Raw genomic sequence first — 20,277 nt, 5'->3', positions numbered from 1 at the left:
TACGGGAAAAGGCACCCGCCTCCCGTACGGGAGTTAGGCTGGGTGGAAAAGGAGTGGTGAGAAATGAAATCAGTAGGCCAGGCAGCGGCCAGAGCGAGAAGGTGTTACCCGAGGCCGAGTTTAACATTCATCTTGAGAACGTCAGTCATGGACAGAGGGGAAAGGGAAAGTGGTCCTCTAGGCACTGGAGAAGGACGGCTGGCTGCAGTGAAAGCCAAATTGGAGAAGGGTGGGGAGGGAAGCAGGGACCCTGGAGAGACTAGTGTGTGAGCCCGGGCAGAAACGGATGGATCTAAGGACAGAAGGGAGAGACCTTCAGGAGATGAAACCCAAGAGATGGAGTGGCTCAACGTCCAGGGAAACGTGAGAATCCGGCACGGCTCCCAGTTTTTCTTGCTCGAGCTGCCATTCACTGCAGGAGGAAATGCAGCAAGAAGAGCTGGGCTGAGACCTAACGGAGTTCAGGACTTTATACGGGGAGGGGTGGCAGGGAAAACGTAGGCTTTGGATCTCAGATTGGACATTTTATACAATCGTATTGGAGGGAGAAGTGATGCCACAAATTCGGGTCCAGTTTCTTATCATTTAGAGACGTTTGACCGTCAGAAAACAGACGTACAATGAAAACCATTCTCAGGAGGCAACTGACGTTAGGAGGCGACAGAACGGTCTGATGAACGTGCTGACAGAACACGCAACGGAAAGGTGTTCAGTTCGTGGGTTTGGAGACTGATGGCCGAGGTCGTCTCTCTCTTCGCTGTTTTATTTTATGACCCCACTCAGTCCCTGCTCCGAATACATGCCTTGCCACCTCGACCCGCTTGGTCTTCCTTTCCTCCTTGACAAACAAGACCAAAAGGGCAATGACCCAGTGGCCAATGACCCAATGGCCAATGACCCTTTGGCCACTGGACACACACTAATGTGAGGCTCAGTGAGGCAGAGGCAGCGGGCGAACTGGCTCCAAACGGTGTCAAGACTCTGGGTTGTGCCGCCCAGCAGCCAGCACCTGAGCAGAGATGAATAACTCCTCCTACACCTTTCCACCCACAAGCCAAGAGACGTCCTTTCCTTCTGCAGAGTGTCCGACTCCTTCCAACTGAAGACCTTGGTAAACCTTCCACTATTTATATACCATAAAGGTTTTTGTTTCCATGTCTTACAGAAAACTTATTCAAATTTCCCTAGATAACTTTTTTTTTAAGTGGGTCACAATTAATCTCCCAAAGACAGGCCTCCAGAGCCGCTGATACCTTCACACCGTGCTTTCAGTCCTCATGGATGTGGGAGCAGTAGCAAAGAGAGCAGCAGAAGGTGGGCTGCAGAGCTTGCGAAATCCAGAGGGAATACCCACTTGTTTTCTTCTGGTGTGTCTCTGTCACCCACCATGCGTTCGTAGTATATTTGCTGTCGATTTTTTATTAGAGGGAACGCAAGATTTAATTAAGTGCCTGGGCAGTTTATTAAAAAAAAAAAAAAAGTATCTGTCCAATGATGCATCACCCCGTGCAAGAAGCCATGAAGAAGCAGGGGCACCATATCATTGCCGTTATGCAGAGGAAATGGACACCGTGTTTACAAATGACCGTGTTAAATGGATTAAATCATCGTCTGGGACCTGCACCTTCACCCTCTCTGCCCATGAGGGTACAGGTCACAAAACAGCAGAAAAAGGACCAGAACAGAGAACCAACCTTTCGTCAATCTCTTCGTCTTCACCCTTGTCTTTAGCCCTCCATGTATGTCTCATTTTCTTCCTTTTCCATTTTTTTCCATCCATACTCAAAACCAGGAAAAGCAATTCTTTCAAAGCCCAAGCAGACATTCAATTTCGTTTTCTCAGTGTCATCCAGTGTCATGCAACAGAGAATGAGGCAGAGAACGAGAGACTCGAGATCACGAAATTCCGACTGCAGGGAAGAAAAGCAGTTTGCCACAGGAAGACGTGAAGAGTAGTCAGGCTCTAATCCCTCATTAGAATTTGCAAGTTTTATTATATATTGCTTTACCTCATTTCCGAATTTTTTGGGGCAGCTTGAAAGAAATCAGGCTCTATGCAAATAAGCTGCTAATTGCCAAACAGAAAATAAGCCACATCATTCTATCTTATTTTCTGCGTGCTACTGATGCTAACTGCTGGCAGAGACGTTATTCAGAAGCAGCCACACTCTACACTGCAGTTTCCAACAAGTGGTACCCAGGTACGCGGGATGAGGGTGAAGGGTGGGCAAAGAAAGAAAAGGGAACGAGCAATCCATCAATACCTGTGTACCAGGCACCCCACATACCCACATTAACCATGATCGTGGTTAACCTTCCACCCACACAGCAGCACAGGGTAATCCCTGTGCTATTCCTAGTTTATCCAGGAGCAAGCTGGTGCCCAAGGACAGATGACAGGACGAGAGGGCACCACCACACTGACCCTGGGTCTCCTCGCCCACTTCCAGGACTCTCCATTCTGCCTGCTGAGCTGGTGAGTAAACACTTCACGGCTCACTGTAAGTAAATTACACCTCAACTAAAAATAGACAGAATTGAAACTAAATATGTAAATAAACACTCGATAAATTTTTCACAGCTCCCGAAGGTGTTTTTAACAACTGACTCTCCCAGGTTGAGTAAGAGTAAATTATTTCTATACAGCAGAAACTAACACAACATCGTAAAGCAATTATACTCCAATAAAGATGTTAAAAAAAAGAGTAAATTATTTCTAATTGTCACTTCATGTAGAAATAGAAGAGTTGATCCTGCCAATTGAATTCACCCATCTATCAATTCAGTGACAGGATGTGAGCCAATCAGTCCCACATTATACATATATATATAAAGTAACCTGCTGATGGATTGAACTGGTCCCGAGCCAAACACACAAAGCCCCCCTAGATGCTGCCACAGTCAGAGACAAATCAAAGGTTACCTTGCTTCCCCGGGAGGATTAGGACAAAAGTCTCCGGAAAAATCTCTAATAAGAGGCAACCTGTGAGAGCAGGTTTGCGGCAGGACTGTGTGTAATCCAACCCACTCCCCACCATCCAGCAGTGCTGGGAAAAGGTGGGCATCCAGTCGACGCTTCCTGACGAAATGAATGAACTCTGGTGAGTGTTTTCATTGTAATCGCCTTGCATGTTGTTAACATCCCTCATTTTGAAATTCACGTTGCTCTCAATCATTCTTTTTATTTAATTATTTATTTGTTTGTTTATTTTACTTATTTATTTTAGGCTGCACTGGGTCTTCATTGCTGCGCGCGGGCTTTCTCTAGTTGCGGCAAGCGGGGGCTACTCTTCCCTGCGGCGCACAGGCTTCTCATTCCGGTGGTTCCTCTTGTCGCAGATACCGGGCTCTAGGCATGCGGGCTTCAGTAGTTGCGGCGCGTGGGCTCAGTAGCTGTGGCTCGCGTGCTCTAGAGCGCAGGCTCTGTAGTTGTGGCACACGGCTTAGCGGCTCTGTGGCATGTGGGATCTTCCGGGATCTTCCAGGATCAGGGCTTGAACCCATTTCCCCTGCATTGGCAGGTGGATTCTTATCCACTAGCCACCAGGGAAGCCCCGCAATCATTCTTAGTTACCTTCATGTGTGTGCGTTTCACTCAGCATTAAGTGTCCTGGATACTATTTTTACCTGCTCGGCAACCTCATCTTCTTGTAACAGATGAGCCCCACCTCATCACAGACACAGACAGGTAAACATGCTTGGCTAACGGTGGTACCTCGCCACTTTAGCTGCAGTAAGTGGTCCAAAAGAAGTTGGCACCTAACCCAAGCTCTCCCTGAAAGTTTTTGTACTGGATCCAAGGAGGGAGGTTCCCATCCTCCTCTAGTCATGGTCCTGTTAGCACAAAAGCCTTGAATTGCCACATGGAATGAAGTGATGTGATCATTTTAAAACATACCTCCAACGAAAAGTGGTCTACTTCCTCTCCCCTTGAAGGTGAGCTAACTTTGGTCACTAGCTTCAAATGAATAGGATGTAGCAGAATTGACACCACATAATTTTTTAGATGAGGTCATAAACGATGATAGAATCTCTAGGTCCATCCATGTTGCTGCAAATGGCATTATTTCATCCCTTTTCATGGCTGAGTAATATTCCATTGTCTGTATATGTGTGTGTGTGTGTGTGTGTGTGTGTGTGTATACACACACACATGCACACACACTGCATCTTCTTTATCCATTCCTCTGTTGATGGACACTTAGGTTGCCTCTATATGTTGGCTATTGTAACTAGTGCTGCTATGAACATTGGGGTGCATGTATCTTTTTGAATCTCTGGGTATATGCCCAGGAGGGAGACTGCTGGATCATATGGTAGGTCTATTTTTAGTTTTTTAAGGAAACTCCATACTGTTTTCCATAGTGGCTACACCAATTTACATTCCCACCAACAGTGTAGGGGGTTCCCTTTTCTCCACACGCTCTCCAGCATTTATTATTTGTAGACTTTTTAACCGGTGTGAGGTGATACCTCATTGTAAATGAACTGATTCACAAAACAGAAACAGACTCACAGACTTAGAAAACAATCCTATGGTTACCAAAGGGGAAGGAGGGGGGAGGGATAAATTAGGAGTTTGGGATTAACAGATACTCACTGTTATATATAAAATAGATAAACAACAAGAACCTACTGTATAGCACAGGGAACTGTATCCAATATCTTGTAGTAACCCATAAAGGAAAAAATCTAAAAAAGAATACGTATATACACACACACATATATACGTACATATATACATATAACTGAATCACTTTGCTGTACACCTGAAAGTAACACAGCATTATAAATCAACTATATTGATACTTCAATTAAAAAAAAACTTTTTTAAGATGACAGAGCTTCCTTCAGCTGCCTCTCTCTCTCTCTCTCTCTGTCTCTCCCTACATTCACCATCACGTCGTGAGAAAGCCAAGCAGCCCCCATGAGCCGCAGCCCCTGCTGAGCCCCAGTTCAGAGCCAGCACCAACGGCCAGACTTGAAATCGAGCCTTCACGTGATTACAGGCCCCACTTCATGCCAAATGGAGCAAAGAAGGGCTATCTCGACAGAGGTCCCCAGATTATAGATTTTTTGAGCACAATATATGTGGTCGTTCTGATAAGCCCCTAAGCTTGGGGGCAGTCCGTTACACAGCAACAGATAACGGGAAAAGGATTTTGGTCCCACATCGGTGCTGCTGTAACAAAGAACCAAACACGTGGCAATAGGTTTGGGGCTGGGGAGCTGCGTGGAAGTTGGAAGGGCCTTGAAGAGATGGTTAGGAGAAGCATGAAGGATCTCGAGGAGGCTACTGATGAGGAAGGAAAGGAAAGGAAGGAAAATGTTATTGCAAACCGGAACGTGCCTTGTTTAGCGGCTTTTTTATTTGAAAACTTTTAAGTTCTAGATTTATTTTGTAACCAACTTCCAAGGGACCACCTGGCTGCTTCTCACTCCCCATGGTATAACGTAAGAAGAGAGAAATAAGCCAAAGAAATAACTGTTACCATAAAGGAGCCAGAACTCACAGGGCTTGAAATTCAAATTATTTCTGATTCCCAGCCTTTCTGGATGACAAATGACGCTAAGATTAAGAAACAGCTTCCAGGCAAAGATCAAATCCAGACTGCTGTCAGGAAAATATGGTCAAAAGAGGAGGCCAAGGACATAAACTGTAAAACCCTTTTTAAGACCACAGAAAGATTTAAGGTAGCGCATCACAGACCCTTTCAAATAGTCGAACAGCCAATTAAGACTTCTGAGGAGCATTACCCTCTCCCCCTCCAAGCCTTAAAGGAAGCCTGAAAAAAGAGACTTATCTTGAAGATATTTGTGGGTATAGTTTTTGTCTGATGGAGATTATAAATAGATTCATATAAAACCCAAAACGGGGACTTCCCTGGTGGCCCAGTGGTCAAGAATCCACCTGCCAGTGCAGGGGACATGAGTTCGAGCCCTGGTCCAGGAAGATCCCACATGCCGTAAAGCAACTAAGCCCATGCACCACAACTACTGAGCCTGCACTCTAGAGCCTGCGAGCCACAACTACTGAGCCCACGTGCCACAACTACTGAAGCCCGCGTGCCTAGAGCCCCAGGCTCCGCAACAAGAGAACCCACATCGATGAGAAGGCTGCGCACCACAAAAAAGGGTAGCCCCGGCTCACCGCAACTAGGAAAAGCCCACACGCAGCAACAAAGACCCAAAAGCACCCAAAAATAAATAAATTTTTAAAGAATTATGCCAAGTTGGAAAAGAACAGAGAAAGTACAAAATGAAAAACAAAAAAGGCACTTGGACCCCCAAACCTGTATGAGTGGCAAGCAGGCTACTTTTATGGAAAAGGAAGCATGACTCAGAGTATAGAACCAAGAGCCCGGAGGTCAGAGCCTGGAAAATCATTTCCAGGCAGGAGACCTAAACCCTAATCAAGGAACTGACCATGGGTAGATTTCAGAATTGCTATGCACCAGCGGCTGCTGGGTGCCCCCACTTGCCCCGTTGTGAACAAGTATCTTTAGCAGTTATCCTATGCCGGTCCCACCATCGTAGGTTGGGATCATGGGGGCTGACAGCCTATCTTGTTAGTGCACAGGTGTTCAGATCATCCAGAGAAACTGAACTCAAGAAGCCATGCTCAAGGAATCACACCTAAGGAGCCTCACCTGCACCTGTACCTGAGTTAGACCTGTACTCATCAAGCCTGAGCCTGATGCCTTCATACATGAGAACTCTGAGGGGTCTTGAGAGGGAATGAGTATATTTTGCACATGGAAAGAATGTCAAAGCATCTGAAAATAGAGGGCAGTCTGTGGTGGTTTAAAAAGATGCCCACAAATTTACAAGAGCCAGGATGTGGAAGCAACCTAAATGTCCATCAACAGAGGAATGGATAAAGAAGATGTGGTACATATATACAATGGAATATTACTCAGCCATAAAAAGGAACGAAATTGGGTCATTTGTAGAGACATGCATGGACCTAGAGACAGTCATACAGAGTGAAGTAAGTCAGAAAGAGAAAAACAAATATTGTACATTAACGCATATATGTGGAATCTGAAAAAATTGGTAGAGACGATCTTATTTACACAGCAGAAACAGAGACACAGACGTAGAGAACAAACGTATGGACCCCATGGGGGAAGCAAGGAGTGGGATGAATTGGGACATTGGGATTGACATATATGCACTATTGATACTATGTATAAAATAGATAACTAGTGAGAACCTACTGTATAGCATAGGCAACTCTACCCAATGCCCTGTGGTGACCTAAATGAGAAGGAAATCAAAAAAAGAGTGGATATATGTATAGCTGATTCACTTTGCTGTACAGTATAAACTAACACAATATTGTAAAGCAACTATACTCCAATAAAAATTTTAAAATAAAATATTAACTAATTAAAGATGCCCACAAATTCTTTAGACCCTCCTCCCATCAACAGATGGAGTCTAATGACCCTGTGCTTGAGTATGGGTCACCCTTAGTGACTCACTTCTAAGGAATAGAATGCAACAGTAGTAACACTACCCGACTTCCAAGGTTGTCCACAATAAGTGATAGTTTTTGCCTAGATCTCTCTCTCTCAGGATGCCATCACTATGCTATAAGGAAGCCAAGCAGCTACATGGAAAGGCTACAGGTAAATGATCCAGCCATGGTCCCAGCCAGGTACCAGTAGACAGTCAGCATCAACCACCAGTGGCATACTGAAGTCTCCAACGGTTGGAGAACCATTTCTCCCTTCAATTCTGTCAATATTTGCTTCATATGTTTTGGGGCTCTTTTGTTTGGGGTATATATGTTGAAATTTGTTAGAGCTTCTTGAGAAATTAATACGTTTATCAATATATGATGCTTCATTTATCGCTTGTAACCGTATTTTACTTAAAGGCTATTTTGTGTGATAGTATAGACATTCCAGCTCTCTTTTGGCTACTATTTGCATGGAATATTCTTTTCCATTTTTTCACTTCAATCTATTTGTGTCTTTGGGTCATTTGGGTCTAAAGTGAGTCTCTTTTAGACAGCATATAGGTGGATCATTTTTTTAGTATCCATTCTGCCAATCTCTGCCTTCTTATTAGAAAGTTTATTCCATTTACATTTAATGTAATTATTGATAAAGAAGAACTTACTTCTGCCATTGTTGTTTATTTTCTGTATATCTTCTTTTTGTCCCTCATTGCCTCCATTACTGTATTCTTTTACTTTTAGGTGATTTTTTAGTACTGAACTGTTTTGATTTCTTTATCATTTTCTTTTGTGTATATTTTGTTGATAGTCCTTTGTGGTTGCCATGTGGATTGCATTTACTATCCTAAAGTTACAACAATCTGATTCAAATTGATACCAACTTAACTTCAATAGCTTACAAAAACTTTGCTCCTATACGGTTCCATGCTCCCCCTCTGCATTATTATTGTCACAAATTACATCCTTTTAAATAGATTTATAATTTTATAATAACATAATTTAGAATTTTATAAATTATAGATGTTATGCATTGTCTTTTAAATCATGTAGAAAATAAAAAGTGGAGTTATAAACCAAAAATACAATAATACTAGTTTTTATATTTGCCCATGTATTTGCTGTGATTGTATTCTTTATTTCTTCATATGGCTTTAAGTTACTGTCTAGTGTCCTTTTACTGCAACCTGAAGGATTCACATTAGCATTTCTTGCAGGGCAGGTCTAGTGGTAAAGAACCCCTTTAGCTTTTAATATCTGGGAATGTCTTAATATCTCCCTCATTTTTTTAAAGAACAGTTTTGCTGAATATAGAATTCCTGATTGACGAATTCTTTTCTTTCCACATGTTAAATGTATCTTCCCACTGCCTTCTGGTTTCCATGGTTTCTGATGAGAAAACTGCTGTCAGTCTTATGGAGGATCACTTGTATGTGATGAGTTGCTTCTCTCTTGCTGCTTTCAAGATTCTGTTTTTGGCTTTTGACAATTTGATTATAATGTGTCCCCATGTGGGTCTCTTTGAGTTTATCTTACTTGTTATTCATTTAGTTCTTGAATTTTTAGATTCATGTCTTTCATCTAATTTAGGTAGTGTGCAGCCATTATCTTTTCAAATATTCTTCTGCTCTTTTCTCTCTTCTTCTGGGACTCCCATAGGTATATGTTGCTCTGCTTGATGATGTCACAGAAGTCTCTTGGGCTACCTTCAATTTTTTCCATTCTTTATTCTTTCCACTCCTCAGACTTAAAAATTTCAATTGCTGTATCTTCAAGTTTGCTGATTCATTCTTCTGCCTGGTCAACTCTTCTGTCGAACCTATCGAGTGAATATCCATTTTATTATACTCTTCCGCTCCACAATTTATTTCATTCCTTGTCGTAATACCTATCTCTTTACTGATATCCTCATTTTGTTTGTACATCATTTTTCTGATTTCCTTTAGTTCTATGTCCATGTTTCCTTTAGCTCTTTGGACATCATTACGATAACTGCTTTAAATTTTTAGCTAACAAATCCAATCCCTGGGCTTCCTCAGGAATGGTTTCTGTCCATTTATTTTATCTCTTTCAATGGGCCATGTATTCCTATTTCTTTGTATGCCTTTTGATATTTTGTTGAAAATTAGACATTTAAATATTTGGTAACATATTAAATAATGTGGTAACTCTAGAAATTAGCTTCTTCTCCTTCCCCATGGTTTTCTGGGTTTGCGGGGCTTTTTTATGGTTGAAAGCTGTAGTGGTCCATCTGTTTAGGTACTTTTTCAAATTATTTTTGCCTCTTCCAACTTCCAGCAACAGCCAGCATTCCTTGGCTTGTGGTCACATCACCTCCTCATCTTCTGTTTGTCTAATCTCCCTCTGCCTCACTCTCATTAGGACACATGTTATGGCATTTAAGGCCCACCCAAATAATCCAGGATAATCTCCCCATCTCAAGATCTTTAACTTAATCATATCTGCAAAAACCCTTTTCCAAATAAGGTAATACCTACAAATTCCAGGGACTAAGATGTGGCTGTCTTTTAGAGGGGTCCATGTTTCAGCCTACCACATGAAGCAACAGATAAGTGAAACAAGTGTTTTGAGAGAATAAGTCAAACAACAGAGAGAAAAGTGAGGGTCCTAACACCCTTGATCCCCTGACCCCAGTCATCCCATCCTCTTTTCTTCTGGCACTAGTTTAAATTGGGTCTCTTCCTCTTGAAAGCAGAGGTCCTCATGCAAAAACAAAACAAAACAAAAAAAACCAATTCTAATGTTAACTGAACTTTCACATATTTATATACATATTGTTTATCCCAACTAAGCTAACATTCCTTGAAGGGAGGTCATCTCTTACACACCTGTTGGTTCACCACAGCCTGGAAAACCTGGCAAATATTCAGTAAATAGTTGTTCATATGAAAGAGTGATGTACTGGCTTAAGAGCCAGGCTCTGCTCTTAACTTGCTGTGGAGTTTTGGACAAAACAAGATGCCAGTAACAGCCAGGCTCCTTTGTGCGCAGGGAAAGGAATAGTCAACCCACTTACTCAAGTCACAGAATTTCCCCTTTTTTTAAACTTTTCTATCAAATGTCTACATGTGACCACAGAGTGGTCAAACCAAAGTATTCAAACGTTTGTAGAAATACCTGTATGTGTTTAATATTTAACTCTGCCCTATGTCCATTAGGCCTCTCATTATGGGCTTAATTGTGTGCTCCCAAAATTTATATTTTGAAATCCTAACCTCCAAGACCTCAGAATGTGGCTGTATTTAGAGACAGGGTCTTACATAAAATGAAGTCATTAGGGTGGGCCTTACTCTAATATGACTGGTGTCCTTATAAGAGGAAGAGATTAGGACAGAGACACATACAAAGGGAAGACCATGTGAGGACACAGGCAGAAGACGGCCATCTACACACCAAGGAGAGAGGCCTCAGAAGGAACCAACCCTGCCCACACCTTGATCTTGGACTTCCGGCCTCTAGAACTGTGAGAAGTAAATGTCTGTTGTTTAAGCCGCCCAGCCTTGTGGTGCTTTGTTATGGCAGCCCAAGCAACTAGCACATTCCTCCTGCTAAAGGAAAGTCAACCATCTGTACTGAAAACAGAGTTTGGACCTGAAATCATTGTAGTGGGAAGATTCAGTCCTGTTTAGGCTTTGGCCCCAATCACAGACACATCCCTTCCAGGTGTGTTGGCTACTTCACAGTTGGCAGACAGAAGGGAAATGCTCCTTGAAAACAGCTGAAGTTTCAATTTCACTTGAAAAAGTGCAATTGTTGACATTTCTACAGTCCTGAACGCCCTTACAGGAGTGGTGATCACTGTACCCCAGTGAGCTGGCCCCAGATCATCTAAGTCACTGCCTTGTCCTGTATGGCCACCTGTAGAGCAGCTGAGCTCCTTGGACCCAGATGGAGCATTCCCGCAGGTGAGCCTGTTGTCCTGGGATCCCAGCCAGCCTGTCAGCCACTCTAGGAGAGAGGCAGGAACACAGAAAACCTGTGGGAGCAGCTTCAGCACAGGAGGAACTTCCTGCCTGCCGTTCTGCTGCATCACAGACTCTCCAGCTTGAGAGACTGGTGTCACCTGCAGAGCGTCAGGCAGGTACACAGAGAGAGAGGAAGACGTGTCCACTATCAACACAACCACCTACTAACACCAGTTTCAAAAGTGCTGCAGTTCAGCCCGCAAGAAAGTGTGTCCAAGTTCCAACTAATTAGACAGAGGAGGTGGAAAGAGATTTCTTTTGTCTTGGTGTCTGGTATTCAGCAGCACGTCTAACCTTGGAGCTGTCAGGTTTCATCACGAATGATGACCGTGACCACACCCCACGTGACCCTCGCAGGGCAGACCAATTTCCTCACGACTGGGGAAGCAAAGCAGAGGCCAACCAGAGACCTGTGATGCGGTCACGAAGAGGGACATCCGCTCCCCTGTGCTTCTACCCCCAGAGCACCAGGGGGTCTAACATCCCACACTTAACACCAACGCAGGAAGAGCCCAGCTGGAACACGGGGAAGAAACGGCATCACGCTGAAATCATGCTTTAATCTGCTACAAATGAAAGGGATAGATCTCATATGTAGAGAAACCCTCTGGGTTTATCCAGCTCCAATCCCAAGTAGGTGTTACATGACTGCGCACCCTTAGCACGCGTGAAAAATGCCAGCACACAAACCTGCACACACGGTGATGCTAGAAGCCACCATTGGCTGAGATCTCCGCCCTTAGCTGACAGAATCAGAGATTCTCCTGTAAAGAGGAAAAGATCCAAAGACAATGCAACCAAGGGACGTAAATGGCATACTGTACATATGCTCGTTCTGCGGCGTTTGTTTTTACGTTTTGCCTGTCTCCCAACTTTTAAATTTTTACCTAAAATAGGAGGCAGACACCCAAGCTTTCCTTCTTGTGAGAATGATGCTAGAGACCAGCACTGAGTTAACGCGAGTGCTCAGCTCCTCATAACCTAATGGTTTTAGAGAAAATCACGGACCGTTTTCCTGATGCATCCCCAGCGTGGAGCCCTCATCCGTCCCTTCCCTAGTGGTCACATAAATAAGAGTTTCCAGAATCCAAAACCTTCCTAGCTAGGTTTTATCCCCACAGCTCCTACAGAGCTGTTTTCCACGTTGGGATGCAAGAGGCTTTAGACCCAGCGAGGCCGGAGGCCAAGCAGAAGGACGGCCGGAGCACACGCTGGTCCTCTCTGAGCAGCTCCCATGGCCTCGCCTGACAACGAGGGTGGTGACACCTCCTCCCGGGAACTGGCCAAGGTCTCAGTTGATGGTGACTTGGATGTTTCTTGTGGCATTTTTCACAAGTGATAAGGGTGCAATCAGTTGAGTAACACCTACTTGAGATTTGAGCTTCTGTTTGTGTGTTTAATGGAAGCCCTGTTATCCCAGGACAAGGGGAGACATTACAAGCACCCCTCAGAGCAACGGAGGGTAAGCCCTGTGGATAACGTGCCAGAAGGATGATGTTTCCAGACCCTGTGAGGTGGGGAGAGGAGGGAACGGTGTGGGCAGGAGGTTGCGGACAGACGCTGCACTCACATTCACATCGGAGTTCAGGGCAGCTCTTTTCAAGTCAGAACACAAAAAACAGTACAGGCTGCCGAGAGTCACATTTCTGCTCTGGGGACCCCAGCATGGTACCCGCCTCCCACTGACTCTGCTGTCCTGCGGGTATAGAAATGACCAGATTCTACTCGAGCTTGTTTTCTGCTTCCTAGGCTCGGATGAAATGCAGTGAAAAGGAATCCGGGGGTTTTCGCTGTCTCAGTCACGTCTGAGTTCTGAGACGAGAAGGCATTAAACTTCAGGAAGCCCTGGGAGGACATTCAGAGTGGGGTCCCCGTGAAAGAAAGGGGTGTTGGCTTCGATAATCTGCACACTCACCGAAGAGCCACTGTGGATAGAGAAATCTTGCTAAAGAAAGATTCAGAAAAAAAAAGAAAATGATGGCAACTTAGACAAGAACCGGCCGCTTTCTAGCAGTTTCATGCTTGGCCTCTGCTGTGATCATTTTTCTCTCGATGCCTCACATCTTTATTGTGCTAGAATTCTGTCACAATGACTGTTGGTTGAGACAAGGAGAGAGAAAGGAAGGCAGTGCTGGCCATTCTTCACTCCAAGAAGGAAAGTCTAGACAAGCAGGAAGGCCAGCTCTGCGACACGGGTAGCGGACACGGTCACTGGGGGACACGGGAGGCCAGGGCGTGTGAGAGGCCACAGATCCACGCAGGAACAACTAGGACAGTAACCATATTGAAATCCGTGGTCCATCACAGACTTAGAGAATGAATTTACGGCAACCAGCAGGGAAGGGTGGAGGGAAGGGATGGTTAGGGAGTTTGGGATTGACATGCACATACTGCTATATTTATTCAATAAAATGGATAACCAACAAGGACCTACTGTATAGCAGAGGGAACTCTGCTCAATGTTATGTGGCAGCCTGGATGGGAGGGCAGTTTGGAGGAGACTAGATACACGTTTGTGTATGGCTAAGTCACTTTGCTGTGCACCTGAGACCATCAAAACATTGTTAATCGGCTCTACTCCGACATAAAATTAAAAGTTTAAAAAAAAAAGATTAAAAAAAATTTTTTTAAGGTGAAAGAAAGGAAGGGAGGGAGGGAGGGAAAGAAAGAAAGAAAATCATGGTCCACGCTCTGCTTTTCTCCCTCCCAGCACATCACAGACCCTGGTCGCTCCTCCCCCATCTCTGGACAGCAGTGTCTCCCACTGTGGGACTCTGAGGTCTCATCCTTGCCCCCCAGTGGACATGGGATAAGCAGTAATGTGCTGAAGCATTTTGAGCCTCTAGGAGAAAGACCCTAAGCACATACCAAATAGCAACATCCTTTTTCTCCCAAGCCCTCCCAGCTTTATGCAAGAATATAAGGAAATATTAATCTTCCTTCCCTAGTGAGGGAGAGATGTATTAGAGGCCTGAGAAGGTTTCCCCACAAGGCATCAGCGGGTAACTCTGCCAGCCCTTTAATGAGATAAAACACAGAACTTCCTATTCTGGGCTTATGGCTCCTTGCTCTGGAACACAAAGCCATTTTTATGAGTGAATCTAGAAAGAAAGAGAGAAAAGCAAAAAAAAGCCAAGGGGATAAGGTCACCCTCTAGATGCTACTGGCTAACCTCATGGACACCGGCAGACGCCGTCCCCAGAGACAGAGCACAGCTGCACAGCTGCTGCTAACAGAAAAAGAAGGGAGCCCACACGAAGACTAAATGCTGAGTGGCAAGAAATTCTCAGCAACTCTGCAAATGTTTATTAGTAACCCTGCATAAACTAGAGGAGAAAGGAAATTGTATTCAAATCCTATCTCAACAAATCTCATGACAACAAGCTCTCCACCTCAACGCTGTCCAAGCTTCCCTAATGCCATAGCGATCAGTTTACGAGAATTTATTGATCACCTACTATGTGCTAGTCCATGCCCATGCACTGGGCCCTGCAGCGATCCATTTCAGACAATAGCCCATTTCAAATCTCCTTTCAAGGCAAGCAGACTTTGGGATGGGGGCTTAGAGTAGTGGTGGCTCTTCCAGCTCCTGGCCCTTCTGTAAAATGCCCTTCCAGCATATCCTACTCACCCCTTAGGGCCTAGATACACTGCCACCTCCACCAGGAGGGACAAGGCCCATGGACTGAACCCCACCTGCCGGACTCAGCTGGCCACTGTACCACAGGCCTGATTCTCCATGGAGGAAAGTCCTACACCAGCGTTTGCCCAAATGTCAACATGCACCTCAATCACCTGGAAGGCTTGGGAAAGTACAGAATGCTGGGCCTACCCCAAAACTTTTCCTTCGGTACACAGTGACATACAAACAAGGAAAAAAGATAGGCAGAAACACTGGATGAAGGTGCCTTTATTCTTTTAGCTTCCCTGTGAGGTGTGTCCCGTTCAACCTCGTCCCCTGAGGTGTTTCAGAGACATTTGGAGAAAAGACTAAAGAAGTGAGGCCTTCATTTCATGAAGCCCGTCGAGAGAACCACGTCCAGAATGTCCAAGTTTTTCTTGATCAGAAAAAGAGGGCGTGGTTTTCCACCTGTGTCAGAAGCTTTGTGTGTTACAGAGAGAGCCGTGTTGTTAAAGGAACAAAGACTCAGCCCGTGGAAGAGAAAATAAACGTGTGCCACAGCTGGGAGCCTCAAAACCTAGGTGTAATTGTCTTCCGGAGACAGAAGCCCCCAGGGGCACCCTGGTCCAGGAACAGCTCATCTGCTCTTGGTCTACAGCTGGGCGGGGGGAACGGGCTACTTCCCCAAGCCTCGGACCTGCTTCCTCTCCCGCACCCCTCACCCTCCATCTGGCCTCATTCTGAAATCGAAACGGCCTGTGAAAGAGAAGTGGCAGAGTTTACAGAGTTCCGCCTCCATCCCCAAATTCCTCTCCTTCCTCCCACCCCCCATCACTCTCTACGCCCCACCCCAATGGTGTATGAGGACTCCAGACAGCAAGAGCTCCGGATGTCTCCTAGAATAGGATTTGCACCCTCCTTGTGGAAGTCGCTCACCCCATTCCTGTAGCGCCCCATTTCCTAATGGTCTGTGACAAATCCCCTGGGAAACCAGAATATGGGCCCATGAGGTTGAAGACCAAGGCTCAAGGCTACCCAGCTTCCTGGGGACCCTTAGATCTACAGCATTTCCAGACCAAACGTCGGTGTGCTAAGCTTGGTTATCACCGGCAGTCTACCTCAAGTTCATGAGTGGCTGGGGGAAGCTGGGAGTCCTTTTAGGCCCTCTCTTTTCCCCTGACCCAGCAGACATGGGTGTGAGATATTGCAGTCGGCACCTGCGTCCTTAAGATCCTTCCCAAGCCAACCATACTTGCGACCGTCCCTTGAGCACAGCGCACCCTGTGTCCACTCGGCTGCCATGACTGCCCTCGTCTGCTATGACCCAACTCCTGTTTGGGTGTCTCGTTCTGTTTTTTCGGGCTTCTGACCAGCTCTTCCGTCGTCATGTTATGACTTCTCCTTTCCAGCTTGGCTACTTCAGGCCATCCACACGGGCATTTGGATACATTCGTGCCCACTGGCACAGCCTGGCATCATCTCTTGAGCTCATCCCATCTCCTACACCTGGTCCCCGAGACCATGAAGTCAGAAAGCTCCACGAGGGCTCATACCCACAGGCATCCCGAGGTCAGATACTGTATCCACCTCACTCTCCTATTCCTTCCACAGTGCCGAGCACACAGTAGGTGCTCAACAAACATTTTCTGATGCGTGAATAACGTTTAGGTATATCACACCTTAGGCAGATAGATGATGAGTTAATATAACTTATATTGTGCCTGTACTCAGAGTGTTTCTGGACAATCAATAAAGTTATACTTAGGACCCAAAGGATTATTGCTCATCAAGTGCTTCGAAATCCACAAAATAACAGTGTTGTAAAATAGTCAACTGTTACTGAGTGGAGGTGATCAAAGGAACAGAGTACGTGATTCATCTGGGGTGTGGAGGATAGGGGTAAGTAAGGAGGGAAAGAGAAATTGGACATTATGGAAAAAAGGAAGAAAGAATCAATAAGCAAAGTAAAACTCACCCTTATCATAATCATCTTCCTCAACCGCTTTTTCTTGAAGTTTCTGAAGTTTTAATCTTAAGGATTTTACCTATGTTGGTTTGAAGGGGGAAAAAATGAAAACCAAATTACAATCGCATTCATGCAAACTTATTTTGCTAAAGCTAAGAACACTTAGAAACTATTTCGAAGCTGAACCACTTTATTCTCCTTTAAAAAAAGAACCACAAATGTACGTTTTTTCGATGCCAGATGCATTTGTTTCTCCAAAAAAAGTTATACAGAGAAAAAGTGTAATTGGAGCATAAAATCCACAAAAAGAGGTAGAATGTTATTTTAAACAAAAACATCACGCCGTACCCTTACCTGTGTGAAAAATGCATAACAAAAAGGAATACTAATTTCCTGACCTGACCAAATGGTTCCTGTTCAAAACACCACATTAAAATTATGGAAGTAAACACACCAACGTTAGAAGAGAGACCAAGAGAAGAAAAGCATGAACTTCAACTCGACAGCGTGTCCTGAGGGCGTGGCAAGAATGAAAAGAAGGACTTTACCAAAGATGTCCTACGGTTCACACCCCTTCCACTACAGAAAAGGGCACTGTCTGACTTAACACGCATGCGGACTCAACGATCCCATCACTTGTCTGAGAATCACCAACGTGTTCATTTGTAATTATTTCTCTTCTCAACAGGAGGCCCTGGGATTTTCTGCAGGGAGATTCTTAGCCTATGGATGAGTGGATTTAAGCTTGCTCCCTGAAAACCTGCTTCCTCCCATCCTTTGCCAGCTCACACCGACCTCTCCTTCCACACCTGGCTCAGGTGTCACCCCCACCAGTCCATGTGTAAAGTCCTTCCTCTCTCTGGTCGTCGTCACCTGTACTTGTACTTATGCACAAGATCCGAGCCACTGAACAAATATTTACTGTAAGTGTCAGGCATTGTTTGAGGGCTTGCAGCTAACGGCACGAAATTCTTAGCCCTCTAGCTTTACAATTTCGTGTAGGAAGGCAAAAATATAAACATAATAAGTAAGTTTTATGGAGCCTTAGAAATGGATTAGCGTTATGAAAGAAGGAAAAAGTCGAAACACGTTGGGGGGTCAGGAATGCTGGCAGACGGTGGGGTTGCGATTGTCAGTAAAATCTCATTGAGAAGGTGACATCTGAGCAAAGATGCATATACATGGTTAGGGAGTGACCCGTGAGGCTCTCCGGGAGAAACACGTTCCAAGAGAGAGAGGAGCTGGCACAAAGGCTCCGGGCAGCAGTGCTCTGGGCTCAGCGAAGCAGAGCAGGAGGCCACCGGGCCTGGAAAGGCTTGGTTAAAGGCGAAATTGTAGGAAGTGAGATCAGAGGGGTAATGAGGAATGTGGGACGAAGAAACATGAAGTTTAAACATTTAAAAGGTCTGATTTCGGGGCTTCCCTGGTGGTGCAGTGGTTAAGAATCCGCCTGCCAATGCAGGGGACATGGTTTTTCAGCCCTGGTCCGGGAGGATCCCACATGCCACGGAGCAGCTGGGCCCGTGAGCCATGGCCGCTGAGCCTGCACGTCCAAAGCCTGTGCTCCGCAACGGGAGAGGCCACAGCAGTGAGAGGCCCGCGTACCGCAAAAAAAACCAAAAAAAGAAAAAACCGGAATCACTTCGCTGCGCACCTGAAACTAACACGAAATTGTAAATCAACTAGACTCCAATAAAAACAATTTTTTTAAAAAAACTTTTTACCAAATGTGAAAAACAAAAGGCCACCAGAGAAAAGGGAACCCTCCTGCACTGTTGGTGAGAATGTAAACTGATACAGCCACTATGGAGAACAGTATAGAGGTTCCTTAAAAAACTAAAAATAGAAGAAAAAAGAAAAACTAAAAATAGAACTACCATACGACCCAGCAATCCCACTACTGGGCATATACCCAGAGAAAACCATAATTCAAAAAGAGTCATGTACCACAATGTTCATTGCACCACTATTTACAATAGCCAGGACATGGAAGCAACCTAAATGTCCATTGACAGATGACTGGATAAAGAAGATGTGGCACATATATGCAATGGAATATTACTCAGCCAAAAAAGGAAAGAAATTGAGTTATTTGTAGTGAAGTGGATGGACGTAAAGTCTGTCATACAGAGTGAAGTTAAGTCAGAAAGAGAAAAAACAAATACCGTATGCTAACGCATATATACGGAATCTAAAAAAGCGGTACTGATGAACCTAGTGGCAGGACAGGAATACAGACGCAGACATAGAGAAGGGACTTGAGGACACGAGGAGGGGGAAGGGTAAGCTGGGACAAAGTAAGAGAGTGGCATGGACATATATACACTACCAAATGTGAAATAGATAGCTGGTGGGAAGCAGCTGCATAGCACAGGGAGATCAGCTCGGTGCTCTGTGACCACCTAGAGGGGTGGGATAGGGAGGGTGGGAGGGAGACGCAAGAGGGAGGAGATATGGGGATATATGTATACGTATAGCTGATTCGCTTTGTTGTACAGCAGAAACTAACACACCACTGTAATGCAACTGTACTCCAATAAAGATGTGAAAAAAAAAATAGTCCAAACGGACACTAGCTTACAGTCTGAGCTGAAACAAGACCTCAACTAGAAACTGCATGTCGGGTGGCTCAAATTTTTAGCCATTCTGTCCATGTCCACAAACGACCAGCAAAGCACAGTGAGCACTGACTTTGGTCTTCGATAAATCTGAGCAAGTAAGTGAATTCTCAAATACAGAATCCGCAAATACGGAGGATGGACTGCATTTAAAAGGAGCTAAAACTCAAATTCCTGAGATCTGCATTTTTACTTAAGGAGAGGGGAAAGGGGGTGAAGGGAGTAGAATATAATATCTGAAAGGTGCCGGAACACTAGAATCCCCATCTTTCAAGGGATCTTTTGGAAGAGCCCAACCCTCTCCCCAGTCCTGTAGCCCAAATGAGCAATCTGGGGTCTCCGCACAAACATGATGGAAAAAGCAAGGTCTCCCTCATCACACACAACTCCACCTCTTCCTCCACCTGAAGCAAAATCTGCCTTCCTGTTAGTCCTACACCCTGGCCCGAGTCCCTTCTGTCACTCCCACCGCCCTGAAGCAAGGTCATCCCTCTTCCACACATCAGACATTCAAATCACTGGAAACAGCATCATGTTTCTCACCGTCCAGGTGCTGGACGACCATAAACAAAGATACTTAAACAACAGATAAACTGTGTCCAGAGCCTACCATTCGAGAC

General features: G+C 44.9%; 1 protein-coding gene across 1 annotated transcript in view; it reads right to left on the bottom strand.

Moving 5' to 3' along the window:
• DISC1 (DISC1 scaffold protein) overlaps window positions 1-20,277 on the bottom strand; it is a 349,681-nt gene that overhangs the window by 270,897 nt on the left and 58,507 nt on the right. Inside the window, exon 3 of the mRNA XM_027094035.1 lies at window positions 17,049-17,118. Coding sequence (XP_026949836.1) covers window positions 17,049-17,118 — 70 coding nt within the window. The remainder of the gene's footprint in view (window positions 1-17,048; window positions 17,119-20,277) is intronic.

Source organism: Aethalodelphis obliquidens, unplaced genomic scaffold (genome assembly GCF_003676395.1).
Source record: "Aethalodelphis obliquidens isolate GAN/ISIS:26980383/991018 unplaced genomic scaffold, ASM367639v1 scaffold87, whole genome shotgun sequence".
NCBI classification, from domain to species: domain Eukaryota; kingdom Metazoa; phylum Chordata; class Mammalia; order Artiodactyla; family Delphinidae; genus Aethalodelphis; species Aethalodelphis obliquidens.
This window is presented reverse-complemented; position numbering and strand designations above follow the sequence as displayed.